At 34.5% G+C, this 22,007-nt stretch overlaps 4 protein-coding genes and 1 non-coding gene across 5 annotated transcripts; 2 read left to right on the top strand and 3 right to left on the bottom strand.

Moving 5' to 3' along the window:
• The first annotated feature begins 12,160 nt into the window (after positions 1–12,160).
• On the top strand, positions 12,161–12,234 carry Trnai-aau. Its single transcript has one exon. It is a non-coding gene; the product is annotated as a tRNA-Ile (tRNA).
• A 2,712-nt stretch (positions 12,235–14,946) lies between these two features.
• Positions 14,947–16,616, bottom strand: LOC115230604. The gene is made up of 2 exons (XM_029800744.1): positions 15,936–16,616; positions 14,947–15,132 (listed from the first exon to the last, which is right to left on the bottom strand). The coding sequence occupies exons 1-2, from the start codon at positions 16,614–16,616 to the stop codon at positions 14,947–14,949; spliced, it is 867 nt and encodes a 288-aa protein (XP_029656604.1).
• A 648-nt stretch (positions 16,617–17,264) lies between these two features.
• LOC115230603 (innexin unc-9-like) lies at positions 17,265–18,461 on the bottom strand. Its single transcript, XM_029800743.1, has one exon. The coding sequence runs from the start codon at positions 18,459–18,461 to the stop codon at positions 17,265–17,267; it is 1,197 nt and encodes a 398-aa protein (XP_029656603.1).
• A 340-nt stretch (positions 18,462–18,801) lies between these two features.
• LOC115230601 (ras-related protein Rab-2-like) lies at positions 18,802–20,201 on the top strand. The gene is made up of 3 exons (XM_029800742.1): positions 18,802–18,902; positions 19,487–19,559; positions 19,863–20,201. Exons 1-3 carry the CDS (start codon positions 18,802–18,804, stop codon positions 20,199–20,201), a joined length of 513 nt encoding a protein of 170 aa, XP_029656602.1.
• Positions 20,202–20,276: 75 nt separating this feature from the next.
• On the bottom strand, positions 20,277–20,927 carry LOC115230606 (putative phosphatidylinositol 4-kinase alpha-like protein P2). Its single transcript, XM_029800747.1, has one exon. The coding sequence runs from the start codon at positions 20,925–20,927 to the stop codon at positions 20,277–20,279; it is 651 nt and encodes a 216-aa protein (XP_029656607.1).
• Between the last annotated feature and the right edge of the window lie 1,080 nt (positions 20,928–22,007).

Here is a 22,007-nt window from a genome sequence, read left to right as displayed (position 1 = left end):
ATTCGAGGAAAATGTCGCTGAATGAATTGCCTCAATTTATCAGAAGAGAATTAAACCTGGACCTAGGAAATTCTACTTTATCTGAAATTTTGAAAAATAAAGAACAATGGAAAAATAGTGAGATCTCAAACACTTACTATAGACAAGCTTCTAAAAATCATTATCTTTTGTGAATTCATTGATAGAATGGATATCTCGAATGGATGCTATTAACGGTTACTTGACTGATGAAATTACACCCCTCGACAAAAAATTTGGTTATTTATCTTTCCTGCTTTTTTTCATTTAAAAACGAATAAATTCATACTTTAAGATCCTTTAGATCTTCTTCTAAAATAATATTTTTTGTATTTATAATTAAAATAGATTTAAATTTTAATATTGCAAGAAATTTAAAGCATGTCGGCAATTAGGTTAGTGACATAAAAATTGGTTATAAAATTTAAACCGTCAAATTATGCTAGTATTTAGAGATTGATCTTAATAAAAAATATTTTTAGATATAATACTCTCGATTCGTTTATGAAAGGGAAAATAATTGCGCTATACGACTTAAATATGTCATATATTAAAATTTCTAAAGAAACCGGTGTTCCATATTCAACAGTCGTAAATTTTATCAAGAAATACAATAAAACTGGATCATATGACCGCCAACATGGTTCTGGAAGACTATCAATTTTGAATAATGTGCAAATTAATCATTTGGTACGCACATCAGAGGAAAATTCATCTTTAACTGCTTCTGAACTCTCTAATGAAATAGAAAAGTTTTCTGGAACACGTGTCTCGTCTCGAACCATAATACGAAATTTAAATAAAAATGGAATTTTCGGAAGAATTGCAAAGAAAAAACCACTTCTAACAAAAAACACATGGTTTCCAGATTCGAGATCGTCCAAAAATTTCTTCAAATTTCAAACCATGATTTTAGATCAATAATCTTTTCTGATGAATGTATTTTTGAATTATTACCGATCCAAAAAAGAAAATTGTGTATAGAAAAAAATTTGAAATGAATAAATTCGAAAATATTACTCCAACTGTCAAATTTGGAAAAGGTAAATATGATGTAATAAAAAATTAGGGAAAGTCATGGGTGGGGTTTTTTTTTCTATCATGGGGTAGGCGATTTGGTATTTATAGACAAAACGCTTAATTCTGCAAAATATCAATCTATTTTGACCAATAATTTGCCATTTTCTGTACAAAAAATGGGGATTGTTGACTATATTTTTCAACAAGACACGCTCCCTGCCATACATCAAAATGATTATTCAATATTTTCGCGAAAAAATATTAAAAAATTGAATGGCCTTCGCAATCTCCGGATTTAAATCCGATAGAGCATTTGTGGCATATATGAAGTTCAAATTAGGCAAAGAAAAAATGAGAACATTCAGGCACTGAAGGAAAATCTATTAGATATTTGGAATTCTATTCCATCAAAAACACTTGAAAAATTAGTTGAGTCAATGAAAAAAAGGTGTTGGGAGATCTATTCGGCAAAAGGAGGTTATTCTACATATTAATCTCACAATAACCAAATTTTATGCCAATGAAAGTCGTTGTTTTTTCCAAATTTCTTAGACAAAATTTCAAAATTTAAATAATTAAATTAATTTTATCAATTTTATCAGATTTTAAAATATATCTGAAGAAAAAATTAAATCATTCTTTGTATGAATGAAGTAAGTTGAAGATTCACCAATATTTATGTCGAGGGGTGTTATTATTCTAAAGCAAGGAATTTGGAAAAAAGCTAAATATTGAAGACCTGCAATTTAGCGAAGGATGGCTATATAGATTCAAAAATCGATTCAAATTGAAATTGAAAGATCCTCAAGGAGAAGCAAATTCAATGAATGATGTTATGTTTCAGCACATAGACCAAAAAATGGTTGAAAAATTAAAGTTATACTAAATATGGATGAAACAGGACTTTTTCAAGCATTTCATACAAGAACGATTTCATTAACCAAAGAAAAAGCGTAAAACAATCTAAAGTTTGAATAACTGTTGTTTTATGTTTTAATAAAACTGGATCAATTAAAATGACACCTTTTGTTATGGACACAACCAGAAACCAAGGTGTTTCAAAGGATTCAATGTGGAAAATTCTGTCATTATTATGCAAATTCGAAAGCTTGGATGACCGTTATTTGTTTAATTGAATGATGCTGCTATTTGAAGATGAGCTGAAGCGATATGACAAACATTTTATTGCTTCTTGATAACACGCCAAGTCACATTTTGAAGAACAATTTTCCAAACATTGAAGTTATAAAGTTTACAAAAAACTCAACTGCTCATCTTCAACCAATGGATGCAGGAATAATAAACAATCTAAAGCATTATTACAGAAAAGAGTTAGTGGTTGATTATATGAACTCGCTTGATCAATCGTTAGACTTTTTTGTTAATCTTAAACATGGAATATTTTTACTTCATGAAGCTTGGGCAAATGTGAAACAAGAAATTATTGTTTCAAAAAAGTTGGAATTATTCAAGGTCTTGATGAGTCTTATGCTGAAGAAGAGTTGTCCAAGATCCAATTACTGAGGCACATAATAATGAGATGGACCAAATTATGATTGAAGAAGATATGCTTCAAACAGAAAAAGTCATTGATAACGATGAAATCATTGCGCTGATTCAAGAAGAATACACTGTTGAAGATATCATGCTTAATGCTAAAGATGACCAGGTCGAAGAGAGTTAGGATATTAGTCCAACTACTTATTTGATGCATTCAAATTGTTCTTTTTCGAATTGCTTTTCAAAATATAACAAACGATACTGTCAAAAATTTGAAACACATCTTGATGATTTACAAAAATTAATTAAAAACACTATACAATGAACTTTATTCTATTTTTTCAATAAATAATTGTGTTTATTATTTGATTATTTATCTAACAATCATATAAATTTTACATCCTCTATAATCCGAAGGGAAAGTCGATTGAATTTCTGGATTAACGAGGGTTGACTGTATTTCATAAAAACCCGATTGAAATTAAAAAATCATGATTTTTAACAACGCTGATGTGAGGTAATGCCAATTTTAAACTTTTTAAATAATTATAAATTAAATAAGTATCTTTATGTTAAATTCATATTTCTTTCGATAAACTCTATATTTTTATTCATCAATCGATAATATTCAAATCTACTTGAGACAAATCAAATTTGTAATCACAATTTGTGAAATTATAAAGCAATCTTGATTTTAAAATAAAATTAATTACATTAAAAACTTGCTGTTGTGTGACAATGCACAAGTTCATATTTCTGAATTATTCTCGCCGAGGAATAACATCGTACATCAAAAACACAAAGCCCAAACCTTGGAATTATAAAAAATATGGATATACCAAGTTGCACTCAATAATTGACGGAACATTAAAGCGAATGGACGAAAACAGCAAAATAATAATAATTTGCGGAAACATTGGAATTGGAAAAGAATCATTTTGTCGAAAATTTTCAGATTTTTTCAAATTTTGTTATTTTCCCGACATCAATCACGACCAAGACGGTTTCAAGTTACCGAACGGATTAGACATGAGACCTTTTGACGAGCAACTTCCCAAACATTTGAGGACCTACTCCCTCAGGATTGGTTCAAAGATCCAAATCCAGGGATCAAAGCTTCAAAAATACAACTTTCCATATTTGATCTCCGATTCCGTCAATATGCCGATTCTGTAGCCCACATGTTGAATACTGGACAAGGCGTGGTCTTAAATAGGTCAATTTGGTCAGACCTTCCCTACGCCTTTGCCCTCCACTCATGCGGACTAATTAGTAAAGCTGGTAGACTCAGTTACTTTATATCCCAGCTTTTGAGTACTATAAATATATTTCCAGTCAAAGTTTATGCAGTTTGCCTTACCCACATCTTACTGTCTTTCTCGACTGTTCCCCTGAATACACTCTCAGTCTTATTGAGAGAAACCGTCCTGTTTTTTTGTTGTTTAAGTTTGCAGGAATATGAGATTAAGAGTGGATTGTACACAAAAATATGATTGAAGCAATTCAGGAGTGTTATGTGGGTACAGTTCTTCCGCTTATGAGGTAAATCTCTGTTTATATATCGTAGGAAATACGGAGAGGTGATCCAAGTTGATTGGGAGGATTATTTGCAACATAAAGATGACGATTTTGAGATTGAAATGGTGATTGGGTGATAATAACCCAATAGTTGGCCAGTGATGTACAGAAAATAGATTTGGATTCTTATGATAAGGCAGATTTGCACAAATTTAGAGATTGGCGGAAACCCGACGAACTTTTGTTACGTAATTATCGAATAATGTTAAATCTGTGAATTTACTGCAGGTATACTGACCCCGATTTTACACGTCTTTCCTTGATTGATGAGATTCCATGGGATTGCGAGGAGTTACGTCCAAATGAGGCAGATTATGATTTGTGGCGAAATGTAATGCAATCGGTGTCCTGGTTGCTGTAATTTCATAGGATTATCGATATTATTTGCCTAGGCGCTACCTTAACTACCCGAAAGGTTTCTCCAACTTTTTTAAATTGGAGCTTTAATTTTTTTGATTGACTAATATTTTTTAATTTATGTTTGTTAATATATCTATGGAAACAATATTATGAAAAAGTTTTTCCGTACTAAAAAACACAAAACAAACACAAATCCATTCGACAGACCATTTAGCCGATTTAGTCTTAGTGATGCAGGGTCAATTAAAAAAATTCACAAAATCGCCTTGTCGGGAGATGTTGAGGAGTTCAATAAACTTTCTATCCGTGATCCTAATATAATTGACAACAAATCTCGGTATATATTTGGTCGACATTCAGAACTGCATTGCACTTGGCTTCTGCTAGAGGAAATATAGAGATTGTCTCAAAATTATTGCGCTGTTTCGGAACAAGACATGACATTCGTGACTCAGAATGCAAAACACCGCTGCTTACGGTTGTTAAAATGATTTGATCTTAAGGCAGCTTCCGAGGACAAAACGGGATGTATGCTCACACTGCTTAAACATGGTGCTGACACGAACGTACAAGACATATTTGGAAACAACATTTTCCACTATTTTGCATATTTTGGAAATTTGTTCATGGCTCAAAACATTAGATCTGAGATTGATGTTTTATTTGTCCCGAATATGGTAGTCTTGTGCGGATTCACGGTAGGATGGAAACAATCCGCTGCATTTGGCTGTTGACCAAAATCGAGTTGAAATGTGTAAATTTATCATAAAAAATGGACTGGATTTTAATTTGTTAAACAACGAAGGAGAGTATGTGGTGCATTGCTGATAAAACAGAACTCCGCTGATTATTGCAGCAAAAAAGAAAAATATTGAGATCTCAGAACTCTTGGTAACTGCTGGGGTAAAGTTGGACATTGTCGACCGTTCTGGTTTATTTCCGAATTTTATAAAAGGAAAATCTGCTTTCGACTATTCAAAAAATTCACAAGTTTTTGATATTCTGAAAAATCCGAACAAAAATATCTTGCGGTAATTATTTTTTGAAAATATTCCAGCAAACCTCATTGTGACATATCAAAAAATACTCCACACAAATTACAACCGAAATCACTTCAAATGAGAACATCAGAACCTCCAAACGACAAAATAAAACTTATTCCGAAAGATATTCGAAATACAGGCAACTCTCAAAGTAGGAGAGAGAACGTTGATAGAAAATCGATAGAACTAGATAATAGAAACCGCAAACAATCTGAAATGTGATTTTTATTGTGATAGTTTTAGAAATGTAAAAATTAAAGATTTGGCATCAGAAATGTCTATAAAATGCCAGGAAATGAAAAATCGCGCCAAAAATCATCTTTCTGAATTAGTCTTGTCATCGGATGAAGAGCAACTTACAGAATTCAAAACTGTTTATAATCCAAATAAACAACAAAATAACTTATCACCACTCAAAAATGACTGTAAGAGTGAATACTAAACAATATAGGGTTGAAAAGTTCTCAGGAAATAATCGACAGGTATAGATTTTTGACAGACAAGTCAAAACAAATGTTGGACCAAAACATTCATAGATTTCATGAGATTGATGCAGAATTGGAAAGTGTTAAAAAGTAATTTATTATTGAATAGTTAAGATTAAACAAAAAATTAACAGAACGGGCCGATTCATTTGATCAATTCAACAATGCAGCAAATGAAGAAATCTCAAGTCTAAAGTAAGCCAAATAACATAAAATACAAGAAATTTAAATTCTGACCTAATACGAGAATTTGACGGGTTGAGATCTCAGATTCGTCTGCTAGAAAACAAACTCGAACAAAACAAATATGAACAAGACGTACTAAAATCAGAATTTAATAAACAACTTGAGGAAATTGCAGAAAGATTGAAAAAAACGGTATCAAAATAAAGTAATTGCAGATTTGCAGCGATTTTGAAAAAGAAACTGAATTTTTGCGTACAGAAATTAAAAGCATTAATGTAATCACGTGTTCATAAAACAAGGAGAAAATGAACTCAACAGTGAATAAACTAGAAATTTCTACTGATAAAAAATTGCTAGAAAAACTTGATGTAAGCAGAGAGGCAATAATTTTCGAAAAATTATCACAGCAAGAAAAAACGTATTAAATATTTTCATACTTCAAGCTTTCTCAATTTAATTAATGACAAATTTGAGCAAATGAAAAAAATGAATAGTTTTAAATTCGAGCAATTGGATGCAAAAAACGAGGAAATGGTTAAATCACTAAGCAATGAACTCGCATCTGTATACTAATCAATAATAAATTAAGGTTCGGAAAGATATGCATGAAATTAACTTTCAATTAAGACAAGAACCGGATAAAAATAAAAATGTTAAAGCATCTGTATACTAATCAACAATAAATTAAGGTTCGGAAAGATATGCATGAAAATAATTTTCAATTAAGACAAGAACCGGATAAAAATAAAAATGTTCAAGCCAGGAATAAAGTAGAACCGAATTTAAATAGTTTTCAAAAGTTATAAATTTAATATTTGATTTGTAGTGAATTCAAAGAAATGCCAAAAAACATTTCTTTTAAATATCACCAAAAACTAAGTTCAACAAGTCAAGTTCCTTTCAAACCTGGAAAATATATGCAAGGGAGACTACCGGAAGAAAAAATGAGAGAATCAATTCATTATTCAATTTCCAATAATTCATTCAACCCAAAGCTAAATTATTGCATGTATTTTTGATATTATTCATCATCCAGAGAAATGAAAGGCCACAACTGGTACTCCCAACGCAATAACTTTCCAAAAGAGGAACGTAATCTTAGAATTTCTGAGTATTCATTCAAGTTTTATAACCACTTTATTTCCAATATTATTGACCGCTAAATATAAAGCAGTTTATTGACTGATAATTACAAAGTTGATGATTTTAAAAATTGAAGTCAAAAAAATCTTTTAAGTAACCAGAAAAAATCACTGTGAAACATTAACGATGTTCTGGAGAAGCGAACTAGCCCCAATTCTGAATAGTTGAGGAGTCAACCAATCTTTTCCCAGCTCCCGTTTGACCAGACAAATCCACTGCATCGCCTGATCAACAGTCCGTATTCCACCACTTGTTTTTAAGCCAATCTGCGATTAGTAAAAACACACCTTTCTTCCAGTAATCTCATAGTACTTTCTTATTACTGAGGCTACGACAAACCCAGCCTCCATGGTTGCCAAATCATCTCCAACTCCTGTGCAGAGTTTAACAAAGTCGGAGCCTAAACTCAACAAAAATCCTCAACCCCCCAAAATGCAGACCGCGGCAGTTTTCTGAATAAGGTCAACGTCTTTGAGTTCTCCTGACGAGATAATCACTTTCAACAAACAAGATCCACATGCCTTTTTAAGGACTGTGATTTCATTGAGAAGTTCTGTGGATATAATATTTAAGTTGACCGTCCCACATTTCTGCAAAGACCAATCCTCGAGGAATAACAAGGTCGATCTCATTGACTCCACTGGCTACGGCGTCCCGAATCTCAGCCTCTTTGGCAAATAAAGTAATTTGTGCATGTGGAAACCCTCCACAAACTAAAATGTAGTTATCAGCATGAGTCGACCTACTGCTAATTTAATTTTATCAGAATAAGATTCTTTGGAGAGATATTCACTTAGTTCTCTCGAAAATCGAGAAAAAAAACAAACTGCAGCGACATGTGATTCAGAATAATGAATAGGCCTGACACCTACGGAACATATATTTTTGAGTCGAAAAGGATCGTCGTAGACAGAAAGTGAGGTAAGGTCAATAAATTTGATTATATCAATTGGCTAGTGGAATGATAATGAATTAAGTAAATACTTGCTCATTTGAAGTATCCATCGATTTGATCTCAGATATTTTTCTTTCCAGTTCGATAATATCAAAGTGTGAAAGATAAGGCTCTATCCTCTCATCAGCCGACATATTTTAAATGCTAATTTATATTTATAAAATAATGACATTTATTGATATATATTATTGAAGAGTGCTGTACTATTTTTTGAATCAGAGAAGACTGTTTTTGAAAGACCATTTTTTGGTCTAGATGTAATTTTTTAATTGTGTTCAACTCTTCCAATTTCCTTTGGAGGGATCGGCTTGATCGACACTGTTCTTTCTCAAATAAACGAACAGAGGAAATCATTTGCTGTGGATGATTGCGTCGCCGTATGGAAAAAGCTGGGACTGCCATTGCCATTTGATGTGACCTGCCAATCGGAGTGGACGTCGAAAGTCTACGCCAATACGTTTTCATGGCTAAAGGAAACCATGGACCAGAGAAGGTTGGCTTGTTTACAAGCGGGTAGCCAGCCCCTAAGCGGCGCGTGGCTAAACTGTTCCCTTGTAATACAACTGGCTGCCTTCTTAAGGATGAAGCCGTAAGAATTGGAGTCTGTCTGCGCCTCGGTCTACGCGTTTATGCAAAACACCAATGCAGCTGCGGCGTGTGTACCGACGAGTTTGGATATCACTCCCTCTCATGTCGAAACGGAATTGGACGTTCCTCACAGCATTCAGAACTGAACCAGATCATCTGTCGATCTCTTCGAACTGCTGGATTCCACACACAATTGGAACCTGCAGAAATTTTTGTAGAGGACGGCAGAAGACCCGATGGAATGACCACATTTCCATTTCAGAGAGGAAAGTCTCTGGTTTGGGACGTCTTTTCCAATCAGAATATCAAATTATGTATCGAAAATCCGGGAGCCGCGTCTGAACGGGCTGAGAAGAGAAAGGCTGAGAAATACGCTGGAATTGGGAATGGCAGAGTTTTTGTCCCCCTGGCTGTTGAGACGTCAGGAATACAGGGGCCCTCTACTCGGACTTTACTCCAGCGCATTGGCTCACTAATGGAAAGGGTTACCGGCGACCCGTGTGGGCACCGGTATTTAATCGAACGAATATCTATAGCCATAGTCAGAGGCAATACTCTGGCTATCTGCCAATGACGATTTTTCTCTTGTCCTTTCTTTATTAATAAAAGTAGTCTACTTAGTGACTATTAATGCTTTTTTAATATTTTTTAAATATTTAATTACCTAAACAACTTTAATAATAAATCTGTTTGAATTGCTTTGGCAATTAGCGATTTAATTTGTTATGATCAAAAATACTAAAAAGAAGTAAATAAACTTTTGCTATTACATTTAAATGAAACTAATAATTTCTAGAAAATCTCAATTAGGATTTTCCGAACTTGATGGTTATCTTGAGAATGAAACTTATATCTCGGGTTTGACCGATAAAAAATCAGTTTTAGCATTTATTTGTGCGATTCGCAGGAAATTATGATACAGGGAAAGTTGGTAGTCACTCTTAACTATCTTTCCTTTTTTGCAAAATTCTTCAAAAGAACATATCTGTAATCATGTTGACTTATTTTGCAAATAAATAGATCGTCATAGAATTAAAAGATGTTGTAGATATTCGTAAAGAAAAGACTGCTTTTCTTTTCCCTAATGCAATTGTGATTCACTGCGTAAATGAAAAACGATTTACATTTTATTCCTTTCTTTGTCGAGATAAAGTTTATAATCTAATTTGGAGTATTCACAGTCGGAGATTTGGGGAGGTAATTGTTTGTTTGGTTATGTAATAGATATCCGATACTCTGAGAACATCCACATTTAGAAACACCATAAATTCTGTTTCTACAAGGGAGTCTGCCTCACAATCTGATTTTAAATCAGAACCACAAGCCACGTCACCAATCATAGAGTCGAATCAACAAGTTATTGATGACGTCTCGTGCCTTTTTGACGTTTACAAAACAACACGTTCTTTAATTAGTTGACTAAAGGCAGTCTCTCCTGAAGAACCGGTAAATTGTGAGGGACATTTGCATCCTGGAAAGCAACTCCTTGCGGTTGATTACTCACTGTCCGCCCACAAATTATTTATTTTGATGTTTATGAATTCCAATTTTATCAAAAATATTTTTGATAAATTAAATGCTTTTTGTATTTTTTATGAGTATACATTTTCAGTGATTTCTTTAAGCGAATGGCAACAGGATGGGGACGTAAAACGAAGACAAGTCGTCTACAACATGAAGACCAACACCTCTTTCGGAATGATTGTCGCTCATATTGAAGAAGAGCAGGTTTTTCTGCTATATTTTAACTAGAAATAAGATTTTAGAGTCTTCGACCAAGATGGGAGCAGTCTATGTTATCAGAACAATATCGCGGACTAAGGGAGTGACGTACTCAGATTCTTTTCACACAGAGATGCTGTAATCAATAATTTAGTAATTTTAAGATTCTGCATAACTAGCAATTCTCCCATTTCCTCACATCTCAAAGTACATGCTCAGATTGTAGTGAAACCAAACACTTTTGTTCTCGTTCGGAAATTGATCATCAGCAACGGAATGTCCAAAATTGCAGAATATACACAATTCATTCGGGAAGTTATTTCTGAATCCAACAAGGGTGTCCCTGAAGATGTTTTCAGTGCACAGGAAAGTATATATCAAGATGAAAATGATAGCATTCCGGGTTATGGTATGTATGTGATTTCTTAGCTGAAGGCTGGATTGGATTGTTTTCCAATTTTATTGGAAATTGCTTAACTGCTGGTATTGTTGGAAATATTCTGCTTTTCTTCATGTATTTTTATATTCATATTTATACAGATTATTGGTCTTGATGGGAATATATAAACAAGTTCAAATTCAATCAAATTGTGATTTGTTCTGAGTTTTTACGCAATTCTATTTATTATCCTAATTATTACTAAGACTCTATCAACGTGAGATTATGAAGATTTAAGTGACATAATTGATTTCTTATGCCTTTTCTTTTCTATGTATGAAACACCTAAGACACTTTAAAAAAGATTTGGTTCGCGGTTCAATGACTTATGAAATATTCAGTACAGCCAAAATAAATAGCCATTATCTACTTAAATATGGACATTCTCGTTCTTCTTATTCCTTAATTATATATTCGACCTAGTGTGGTGTATGCTTGTTTTTCAAATATGAAAACCAATCCTGTTGGCCTTCCAAATAAATTCATGGAGTGAAAACAAAGGCTGAACTAGGATCTTTGGCTCCAATCGCTTTAATAATTAACAATATTCATGGAAGAACTTGGAGTAATTATTTTAAATGATTATGAGAATCTCCATCGAAGATATCGTGTAAATGCTTTCGTTGAGAACTATAAATCCTAACGAGGCAGTATAAATTTAGAATCGACGTTATTTATTTGTTAATTTACCAAAAGGATTAAATTGTGGTTATTTTTTTGTTTGACATAAAATGGCTTATGTGAGTTAGAAGCTCCTATAGTTTCCATTAAGCAGTAGGTATTGAGTTCGATTGATTCTTAAGAAAAGTTCTTTGTGATTTCTTTTTCATACTTAACCACAAATAATTACTTGTTTGTATAATTTCTAAATGTACAAAATTTGTTTTATTTTGTTCTTTGGATAAAAATTTGGTGTATGAAAAAAAAATTAATTAAAGTAATCATTCTGTTTTGTTTTTCAGAATCAAGTGAAATTATTAATTTCAAATAAGCAACTGAGTTCTCTCCTCGATTAGGTAATTTAAAAACTGACAAAATACCGCAAATTCTAACAAAATAAATTATGCTAAAAAGCAGATCATATGAAATAATATACTCCTTAAATTTAAAGTCATATAATAGCGCCCCGGTAGCTCAGTTGGTTAGAGCGTCGTGCTAATAACGCGAAGGTCTAGGGTTCGAGTCCCTGTCGGGGCATTTTTTTGCAAATTTTAATAACTTCTTTTTTGATTAAATTAGTCTTAAAACATGATTCTTCGGGTTCATTAACTATTTTTAGCAACAGATTAGTATGAAAATGGAATAATTTAAGCTAAAAAAACGCATGTTTGCTTTTAGATATTTCCAATTTAAACACCATAATCTACAAAACTCGAAATATCAACTTCTATCCTTTAAATGGACATGTTAAGAGCATTTGATTCGGTCGATTGAACTAAACTTCTACAAATACTTGGAGACTTCTTAGACGACTCGGCTGTCAAAATGGAGACAAGCCTACTGTAAAAACTAGATATGAATCGTCGAGAAAGTTTGAAACAACACATGCCGCTTCCTAAAAAGATTCACTATTCAATATTCTGTTTGTTATCTATTTGAGGTGGTTTTTCGAGACTTGAGGCCTGTCCTTGAGATAGAGACAACTTTGATAGGCTGTGCAGATGATATCAACCTGATATCCAACAGTAAAATACTAAAGGCCCTAATTTATAAAACACCAGAAAATTGTCAGACTGGTCAGCTAAAACTGAACTTTGGAAAAACAAAAATCAAGAAATTGATTAAAAGAAAAGACAGGACAGACGGACCATGACACAAAACCAAGAAACTGAGTTCTCTCCTCGATGCGCAGAGGCTATTACAAGAAGACGCTTACTGGTATTGCACTATACAAACTGAAGAAGGGATGCCTCACCAGGAAAGGACTTGACGTAAAAAAAAAATTTGTATTTATAATAAACTGGCAAAATACATATTTATGGGGTTTTACAAGACAGTAATACGAAAAGCTGAACTCTTTTCACAGAGATCAGCTACGACTGATCATATTTTCCCGAAGTCAATCCAGAATACCGTCCAGAATCATTTAAAAGAGAACAGAACCACACCAATTTTAGAGGAGATTCTGTAGGCAAAATAAAAAGTATATATTGCTTATTGTGTAATAATTCATTATTAACTGATGCAATGAAATCGTACAAATTGTTGGATCAGCTTAGGAGAAAATATTTGGATAAAAAAGATAAACTATTAGCATACATAAAAAATTAAAAGATTCTCGATTCAAAGATATTTTTGAATTTGAAATTCTATTTTGGGTGATTAATCTTTTTTGTCAAACCCAGAAGAAAAAGAAATAAAGTTCAATCCAGAATTAAAACTATATTATAATGATTCACAAACGCAAAGTGAAAGAGACATCCAAAATTGTGGAACGAATAGCATTCTATTTTCTGACATCATTCTGTTGAATGTGGATTTAGCACTTTAAATCGAATTTTAAATAAAGAACAAGGCAGATTACATGCGTCAATTAGAGGAGATATTAGTTTAAAACAAATAGAGCCAAATATCAAATTTTTAGTCAAAAACCATCAGTCACATTAGTATTTAATTGTTTTTTATTATAGATTTAGGCTAAAATAATAACTTAACATTGAGTTTTTTGTTTGATTTGATTATAAACAATGAATTCATTATAGATAGTTAGTTAACGTAAAGCCTTTATTAAAAAAGAAACTAATTAACTAAGTAATTTTGCTAACTAAGTCCAGTGCCTTCGAAGTGAGCAGAAGGTGGCACTCCACGCACCTCCTCCCCTTCTTCCTCCTCTTCTCTGGCACTGTAGACCTTCGAGAAGGTGCAGTCCAGCGCCTCTTGCTGACTAAACGTCAGGAAAGGGCTGGATCGGCGAGCATCAAACGAGACACTCTCCAGAGTCCTCTTAAGAACAGTTGACTGTATATAAGCCTGTAGAGCAGTGGTTCTCAACCTTTTTTTTCCGCGGACCCCTTGTGAGTAAATGAAAAATTTCGCGGACCCCCTACATATTTATTAAGTTTTTTGTCAAAAAAATTTTACTTATCTAAAAACAAAATTTATTATTAAATCAATAGAGAAAATTAGTGAGAAGGTTGATATTGTTTTTTCGAGGCAATTTTTTCAATAAGAGGCTCGGTTGTCGACAAGCAAACCCTGATTCTTGTTGAAGATATGTTAAATGTGCATAAATAAGTTCGGTTATTTTTTTGATTTCAAATGCATCTATATTTACAGATTGTTCTTCAAAAGATTCAAACATAGTAAAATTATTTAGTTTTACTTTTTCTTTCCACAGTGTTAACTTCATCAAAAAAGCACTAATAATTAATATGAAACAGTTAACAAACTTAATTTTATCCACAAAATCAATTATTGTTTCATGTCTTCCCTGAAGCGATTTGTTGAGTTAATTTATACGAGAGAAGACATCTCTATAAATTCCGATGATTTGGAATTGTTTTCGCGAATAAAATATTCAGATAATTCATTCCTCAAAGAAAAAACTCTGGCAAGAATGTTTCCCCAAGATAGCCATCTCACATCAGTGTGGAATAACAAAGCCTTTCCATCCTTTTCAAATTCTTCGCAAATAAGTCTGAAAATGCGCGAATTTAAAGCACTCTTTTTAATATAATTTATGATATGTACGACATCATCGAGAACATATCTTAAATCTGAAGGTAATGTTTTTGCAGCAAGTGCATATCGATGTAGCATACAATGCATATGTTTCGTTTCCTGGTTAGCAAGTCTAACTTGGCCTCTAAAGCCAGAATGAAAGCCAAGCATTGCTGGAGCTCCATCGGTTTTGCAACAACATACATTATTTTAAGATAACCCAACACTGTCAAAAAACATAAAAATTGCTTAAAAAATATCTTCTTCTTTAGTGGCCGATTCAAGCGAATATGAAAATAAAAATTCCTCTTTAAAATCTCCGTCATAGACATAACGAGCAAATATTATTAATTGAGCACAGTTCGCTACATCGGTGGATTCATCAACTTGTATAGCGAAATTTTGATGGCATGAAGTTTTTATTTGTTCTACCACCTGAAATAAATAATATAATATCAATAACCTGACACTTAATATTTTCTGACATTTCAGAAATTCGTCAATGAACAGTATCATTCGATAATGGTATTTCCGAAATCATATTTTCAGCATGAGTGCCAATAAGAGTACGTACTATGTCTTTAACAACAAGGAAGAATCAGTTTTTCGGCAATATTATGAGGTTTCTTTTCTTTCGCTATACGTAATGAGATCATGTAAGATGCTAATAGTATGGAATTATCAGAAGGCAAAGTTTGTATGAAACGAGTCAATACTTGACTTTTCATCATTTTACGCAAAGAAATAAAATAATCCTTATTTTTGTAGATTAGATGGGGATGACATGTGCGCAATTTAAAATTGTCATCATTAAATAGAAACATTAAAATAAAGTTTCAGAAAAATCTCGCGGACCCCCTGGAATCTTTCGCGGACCCCTAAAGGGTCCGCGGACCCCAGGTTGAGAACCACTGCTGTAGAGACTTATCTACATCCAACTGTCTTAAGTACCGCTTGTGGTATTTGGTGACCAGTCCATCCCATGTCATCACACACGGGATGACATGGACTTTGCACTGGTGCATCAGTCCTAGCTCGTTTGCAAGGAGGTCATACTTCCTCCTTTTCTCCACTTCCACTATCTGCAAACGGTCTAGGCACGTGATGCCCACCTCCACGATAACAATCTCCCCGGTGACCTTATCGTGGACCACAATGTCGGGTCTGTTGTGCTGGACAACAATCGAGGTGCGTATGGGGGTATCCACTTTAATGCACACCCGCGAGTTCTCACTCACCGATTGAACTCGATGGGTTCGCAACTTTCTGGACCGCCTCAAGCCATACTTATTGCAGAGCAAAAGATGGAGGGACCTCACCACCTCGTTATGCCTCCATGTGTAATCATGGTAAAGCATACTCCCGCACTTCGTGGCTAAATGGTCAACGGTCATTGCCTTACTCTTACAGTGGTTACACTGTTTCCGTTGACCATTAAAAAAGTTTCTATCCTGCAAATATGAGAACAACCCTTCTGATCGGGGAGAGTTATTCCCATATTTCAGCCACGTAGATGACGACGATACGTCAATGTGCGGGTTGTCCAGGCTGCTAAAGAGAGTCTTGTGAAGGACTTTTAAGTTGATCTTTTTAATTAAAGACTCCTTTTGAAGTTTGATCAACTCCTTCACATTAACTTGGGTAGCACCTAGACCATACTTAGCCGACACATAGCCTTTTATGGTCCCTAGGTGTGTACCACGCGCTTTTTCAGCAGCAAGGATGGCAGTCTTCCTTTGGGATACACTCGACCCACTCCACAAGGTGTCGTGCATCTTAGTCAGAATTCGCTCACTTAAGTGTACGATGTTACTCAGTCCACGTCCTAGCTGCCCGCGAGACAAGTACAATCTCTCCTTATTGCTTGCCAACACGTGGACATGATTCTCTCGGAGTACTCTTCGGACAATAAGGTCCATTTCATCGTACTCACTCGGCTCGAATTCGATCAGGCCAACGTAGTAGTTTAGCAATGAGATGGCATACTCGTTCAAGGCATGAAATAAGTTCCGTGCATAACATTGCCGCCCTACTACGCACACCCTCCACTACACACTTTCTCGTTTCGGGTGTGATTAATGAGGCTGGACTCTCAACCACACCAAGATACTTATATCCTTGGTGTTCCTCCAAGACTTTGACTAGGTCACCGCACACAGGGGTGTTAGTCGCCGACTTGTCGTAGTTGAGCTCCAACCCCACGGCCTTCATGAAACCTTCAGGACTTTACCCATTGAGTGGAGAATCTCTGAAGACCGAGCGAACAGCTTAATGTCGTCTATGAACATGAGATGGTTGGTGCTAAAACACCCTCCTTCATGTTCGATCGACATTTGTTCGAATTGGGCAGTGAGGACTCTACTCAGCGGTTCTAGGCAGAGGATAGTTAGTTAACTAATTTTACTTAAAATTGTTTGTTCTATTTAAATATTACGAAGATCGAAAAAAATCAAAGGGTCAACGAGTAAAATAGATTGAGAACCCCTGCTTTAGAATACTAAAATTTGGGCTTTAACAAAGAACCAAATAATGAACAAAACCAAGTAAATGTTAAATCTGTAATTAAACTAATATAAATTTCCCTCAAAAGGCAGATTCTTCCATAAAATTCCTTGGCGATTTCCGATTACTTCGTTAAATTCAAGGTAGTCCATCCAGCAGGAATCCACAATGTCATCAGCAGTAACTTTATCCACATTATGTGATATCATTCGAATGATGAAACATCCGTCAGTTTTAAGATATTTTGAGACAAAATCTGTGACAGTAGAATTATGTTCGTCCACAGATGGCAAATGTATCTTGATGCATGACACTCTTTTTCGTAGACTAGTGAGATAATAAAGCCAGCTGAAGAAATAGCACAATGAGTATATTCCGGCAATCATATAAAAAACCCAAAGTGCGAGAAATATTTTCTCCAAAAATAAGTTTATTTGTAGAACACATTGCAGAGTATAAGTATTCACAGTGTTGAAATTTCGTATTGAAAAAGTGCAATATGTAACTCGAGGAAAGAAAGATGATTCGTTGATTTCCCGTCCATGAACATATTCGTTTATGAGGAAAAGCCCGTATTTCTGAAATTGAAAACCCAAGAATTTGTTAAGCAATATGATCTGTAAACAAATGCTGACCAGAAACAATATTTTGCAGATTAAATAGGAAATTGTGAAATAGTTTCCTTGTCGACGTCCCCCAAACATTGTAATTGTTTTAATCAAATAGAAAATGTAGCTTGTAGTCGACATTGGAAGGTTTCTTCTGGAAACGTAATTGCTGATTTCATCAGAAACACATTTAATAAGTCGTTTTTTGTCAGCAACTGTGACGGAATTTCGTGCTTTGATGCACGTTTGAATATTCTTAGAAAGAGAAAATCCAGATTTGGAAGAATATGTTCTCCAAATGATAATTGGGATGTAATACAAAAATGCCAAAATCATAAATATGAATTGAATCCAGTGATAGTAATAAACAGTCCTACTGTTTATTTCTTCCTGGGTTTTAGGAAACTGTGCACCGTGTGGCACAAAATAAGTGCCCTTCATATAACATAATTTGTGAGCATATTCGGCATAGCCAACTAGTCCTGAGGACAGGCAGTGAATTGGTTTACCAACGTAGTTTTCAGTAAGGACAATCACACTGAAGGCAATCAACAATGCTGCTCCATACCGATAGTTCAGCCTGTCAGCCTTGTCATCATCTTTTCTTGATTCTGAATTGACCACAGCCTGTGAAAATACAGTAAGGAGCTTCATTTTATGAATTAGTGTAATATAAGACCCCTACTTTTATTTAATAAATGGTTTGCTGATAAAATACTTAATTTTAATTATCATTGATTTTAAAATTAATTAACCAAATAACTCTTAGGATTACTACTAACTGAAAATATTTGGAGACTTCAGTTACAAAAAGCTGAAATTTGATTGTTTCATACTATGTTGCCTTGAAATTAAATATCTCCTTGGCTGTAACATTGTGAACGACAACATGCGGCTGGAGTTGCTTTAATTTTTAAACTAGTTAGGTTCTACCGGGAAAATGTCATGATAAAATGACATTTTACCCTTAACTTCTTCGCTGTAACTCCGGAATATGACTCTTCGAAAATCGAAGAAACACAAATATGTCTCTATTGGACTCTTCTTTGTTTCCCTTGTCTTTAAAACCAGTGATTCCATATTTCTGAGATTAAAGTAGGAATCTCCAAACAGGGGAATGGTTTGGCTATTCTACTTGTAATCCTTTGAGAACAATAATCCGGCTGGAAGTCGTTAATTATTAATTTTTTACCAAAAAATATATCGACTATCTGTCTTTGAAAATATAATGACTTTAAAATCAATTTAATTTATTTGTCTGACGAAGAGATAGAGAGGAGAGTGAGAAACTAGTAGAAAATTCTACCTCAAAAAGGAAGAAAGAGATATTCAAAAATAAGGATTGAAAATCTTATTTAAATAATCTAAACTCAGTTAAATTTGGTTTTGTTTTAATAAATAATATCTATTTCCTGTCGATTATCCGATATAACAATTTTTCAATTTAGATTAATTTCACTATTCAAGAAATTAGTTGGTTTTATGTACTAATTATTAAAGCTGTTATCGACTTACTGTTAAAAACTACTTTTGTGGAAATTATTTGTAAAAATAATTATTAAAGTAATATTAGTTATATTATTAATAATATAATTTACAAATAAAATTAGAAAATTTGATAGGAACTGTCTTTTAATGGGAACTGAATAGTATTTTTTTACTGATAATATATTTCGTAGTAACTATTTATTTAAAATTCTTATTGTGGGAGACTCAGGAGTAGGGAAATCAGCACTTCTTAAACAATTCACAGTAACGTGGCTCCTCTATAGCATTTATAGGAGAAACAATTCAGCGAAGGCTACATTAATACAATCGGAGTTGATTTTGTATTCAATTTTTTTTGCATTTTGTAGAAAATCAAGTCAATTTTCGTGGATGATGTTCCAGTGAAACTTCAAATCGTAACATTCGAGTGATTATAATTCAAGTGGGACACAGCCGGACAAGAACGTTTCAGAGCAATAACAACAAGCTACTATCGAGGGGCTCAGGGAATTTTCATTGTGTACTCTGTGGGAGATGAAGTTTATTTGATTATTTTACATTGTAAAGCAAAGTTTTAAAAACGTGATTCGAACGTGGATTGAAGAAATAAAATCTGCATCCGTCAAACCTGCAAATTGTGTTTTGGTTGGCAATAAATGCGATTTGGAGGGGAACGAAAGGGTTGTGCCCCGTGAGGAAGGAGAACTCTTTGCAAAAGCTCACAATATGATTTACATTGAAACATCAGCTAAAAGTGGGGAGAACGTTGAAGATCTCTTCCACCAATCGGCCAAAGAAATAAAAAATGATTTCGATCGTGGAATTCCTCTAACTTCAAAACCACAAGTCAATATTATTAAATCTCATCCAACTGGAAAGCCTCTTTTAAAAACATGTTGCAATTAAAACAATTTCTCTCCTAATTAATAGCCATTTAAAGCCAAAAACCAATCGATAAGATAAAAAATAGTTTATATTTAATCAATAAGCAATCCTGTTCTGAACATATTGCATAACATCGTATGTACGAGCGCGAATACTAAGAAAGCAATTATCTATAATCTTTTTCATATGCTGAGCAGCCCCACGATACGACAAGTTTGCACTCAGTCGACTCGATAGGAGACGGATTGAATTCCCTCGAAAGCAAGGGAATCCACTATCGGTCATCAGCGTGACCAGTGTCAGAATAGAGTCCGTATATGGCCTACACAATAAACACAAACATAACCTGATAGCCAGAAAGGCTTTTATGCACAACTCAGTGAAATATTGGAAATGAGGCGAGTCAGCTCGACCGCCCATTATTTGAAGCATTTCCTCAGTGAGTTTAAAGTCGGGTTCCCATCCCAAATTCCCCCCAGGAGAAGTCTCAAACAAAAATCCAAAATCTGCGGTTAAAATACATATTCCACCAATGTGGATGACGTGACCCTGATCACTAATCATAATATTCCCATTATGTCTGTCTTTGACTTGCAACAAATAGCAAAAGACACTGTAGGCGGCCATGCTCTCGATAAAACACCTTCGAGCATCCAAAAACGTCTGGGACTTTTCCCCTCCGTAACGAGACTTGAAAAAATCAAAGAGAGAAGTGTCAGTCTCGTCCCCAATCTTACTCCGTGACATGCAAGAAGGCACACACTCAATAATCCCACTCTACCAATACAACACACGTCCCACCGAACAAGAAGTGGAGACCACTCTATAAGGGCGGAAGTAAACATTGAGTTGAATACTCGTGCATATCACAGAGAACAACTCCATGAACTGAAGAGCCAGGGCATCCTTTAATATAAATATTTCATTTTACCTGTCTGACATCATCACCGACCTTCATGATTGCTCCCAACCAGTTCTCCTTCCCAGTAGGCCTCCTCATTTCTCCTCGACAAATCTTCTCAACTTGATCTAACCTCAACTGCTGCACTTTAAACTTGACTAAATAAGGAGCTTTCTCAGCACTAGGCAATCAGACCACAAATATAACCTCTGGAGGGATACAGCCGACTTGCAGTCAATTCCCAAAATAATACATTCCGGATTGGATGGAAGATAACAATCTAAAACATAGATGGACATCCCTACTTTCTACAAGTGACACTTTAGACAATTCTTGGACACAAGCAATGTCTCGTTTAGGCCCTTTAGGAAACTCCCTGAGACTGAAAAACACACTCAACCTAATAAGGCCGGAGACGTTGATTATTTCATCGATAAACTTGAATTGTTTGTCGTACACTTCCCTGCCTTCTGAGGTCATATTGGAGACAATGTCGTCAGACAGTCGAGTAGCAGGATTGTCTACATGTCAATTCCTTAAATACCACCTGCATTTCCGTCATCTAAATTACTCTTTAGATTCCATAGGAATTGATGAGCCAACAGCTGTGATCGTTGAGACGCAGAAAGGACGAAGGAACGCATAAATCCTAACTACTCGGGGTCACTCTAGACTGTCACCTTGTCATTTCTCAGAGCCTGGACAATCTGTAAAATATATCTGATGATCACATCAACGGAATAGTTCCCCAACACTGATGTTGCATACTTTTGGAGAGTAGGATGGGCACTCAAGTTCTTCAGGAAAAACGAAAGAGCCACCACCGGGGAACACGGAACCCATGCAGTCACGTGGTTTAACTTTATAGTCAAAAATTCTACAAAAAACCATAGTCGAGTCTGATTCGACAAGGTAAGTCGACACAA

This window comes from Octopus sinensis, unplaced genomic scaffold (assembly GCF_006345805.1).
Source record: "Octopus sinensis unplaced genomic scaffold, ASM634580v1 Contig15871, whole genome shotgun sequence".
NCBI lineage: Eukaryota > Metazoa > Mollusca > Cephalopoda > Octopoda > Octopodidae > Octopus > Octopus sinensis.
The sequence above is the reverse complement of the archived record's forward strand: the minus strand, read 5'-3'. Positions and strand labels throughout refer to the sequence as shown.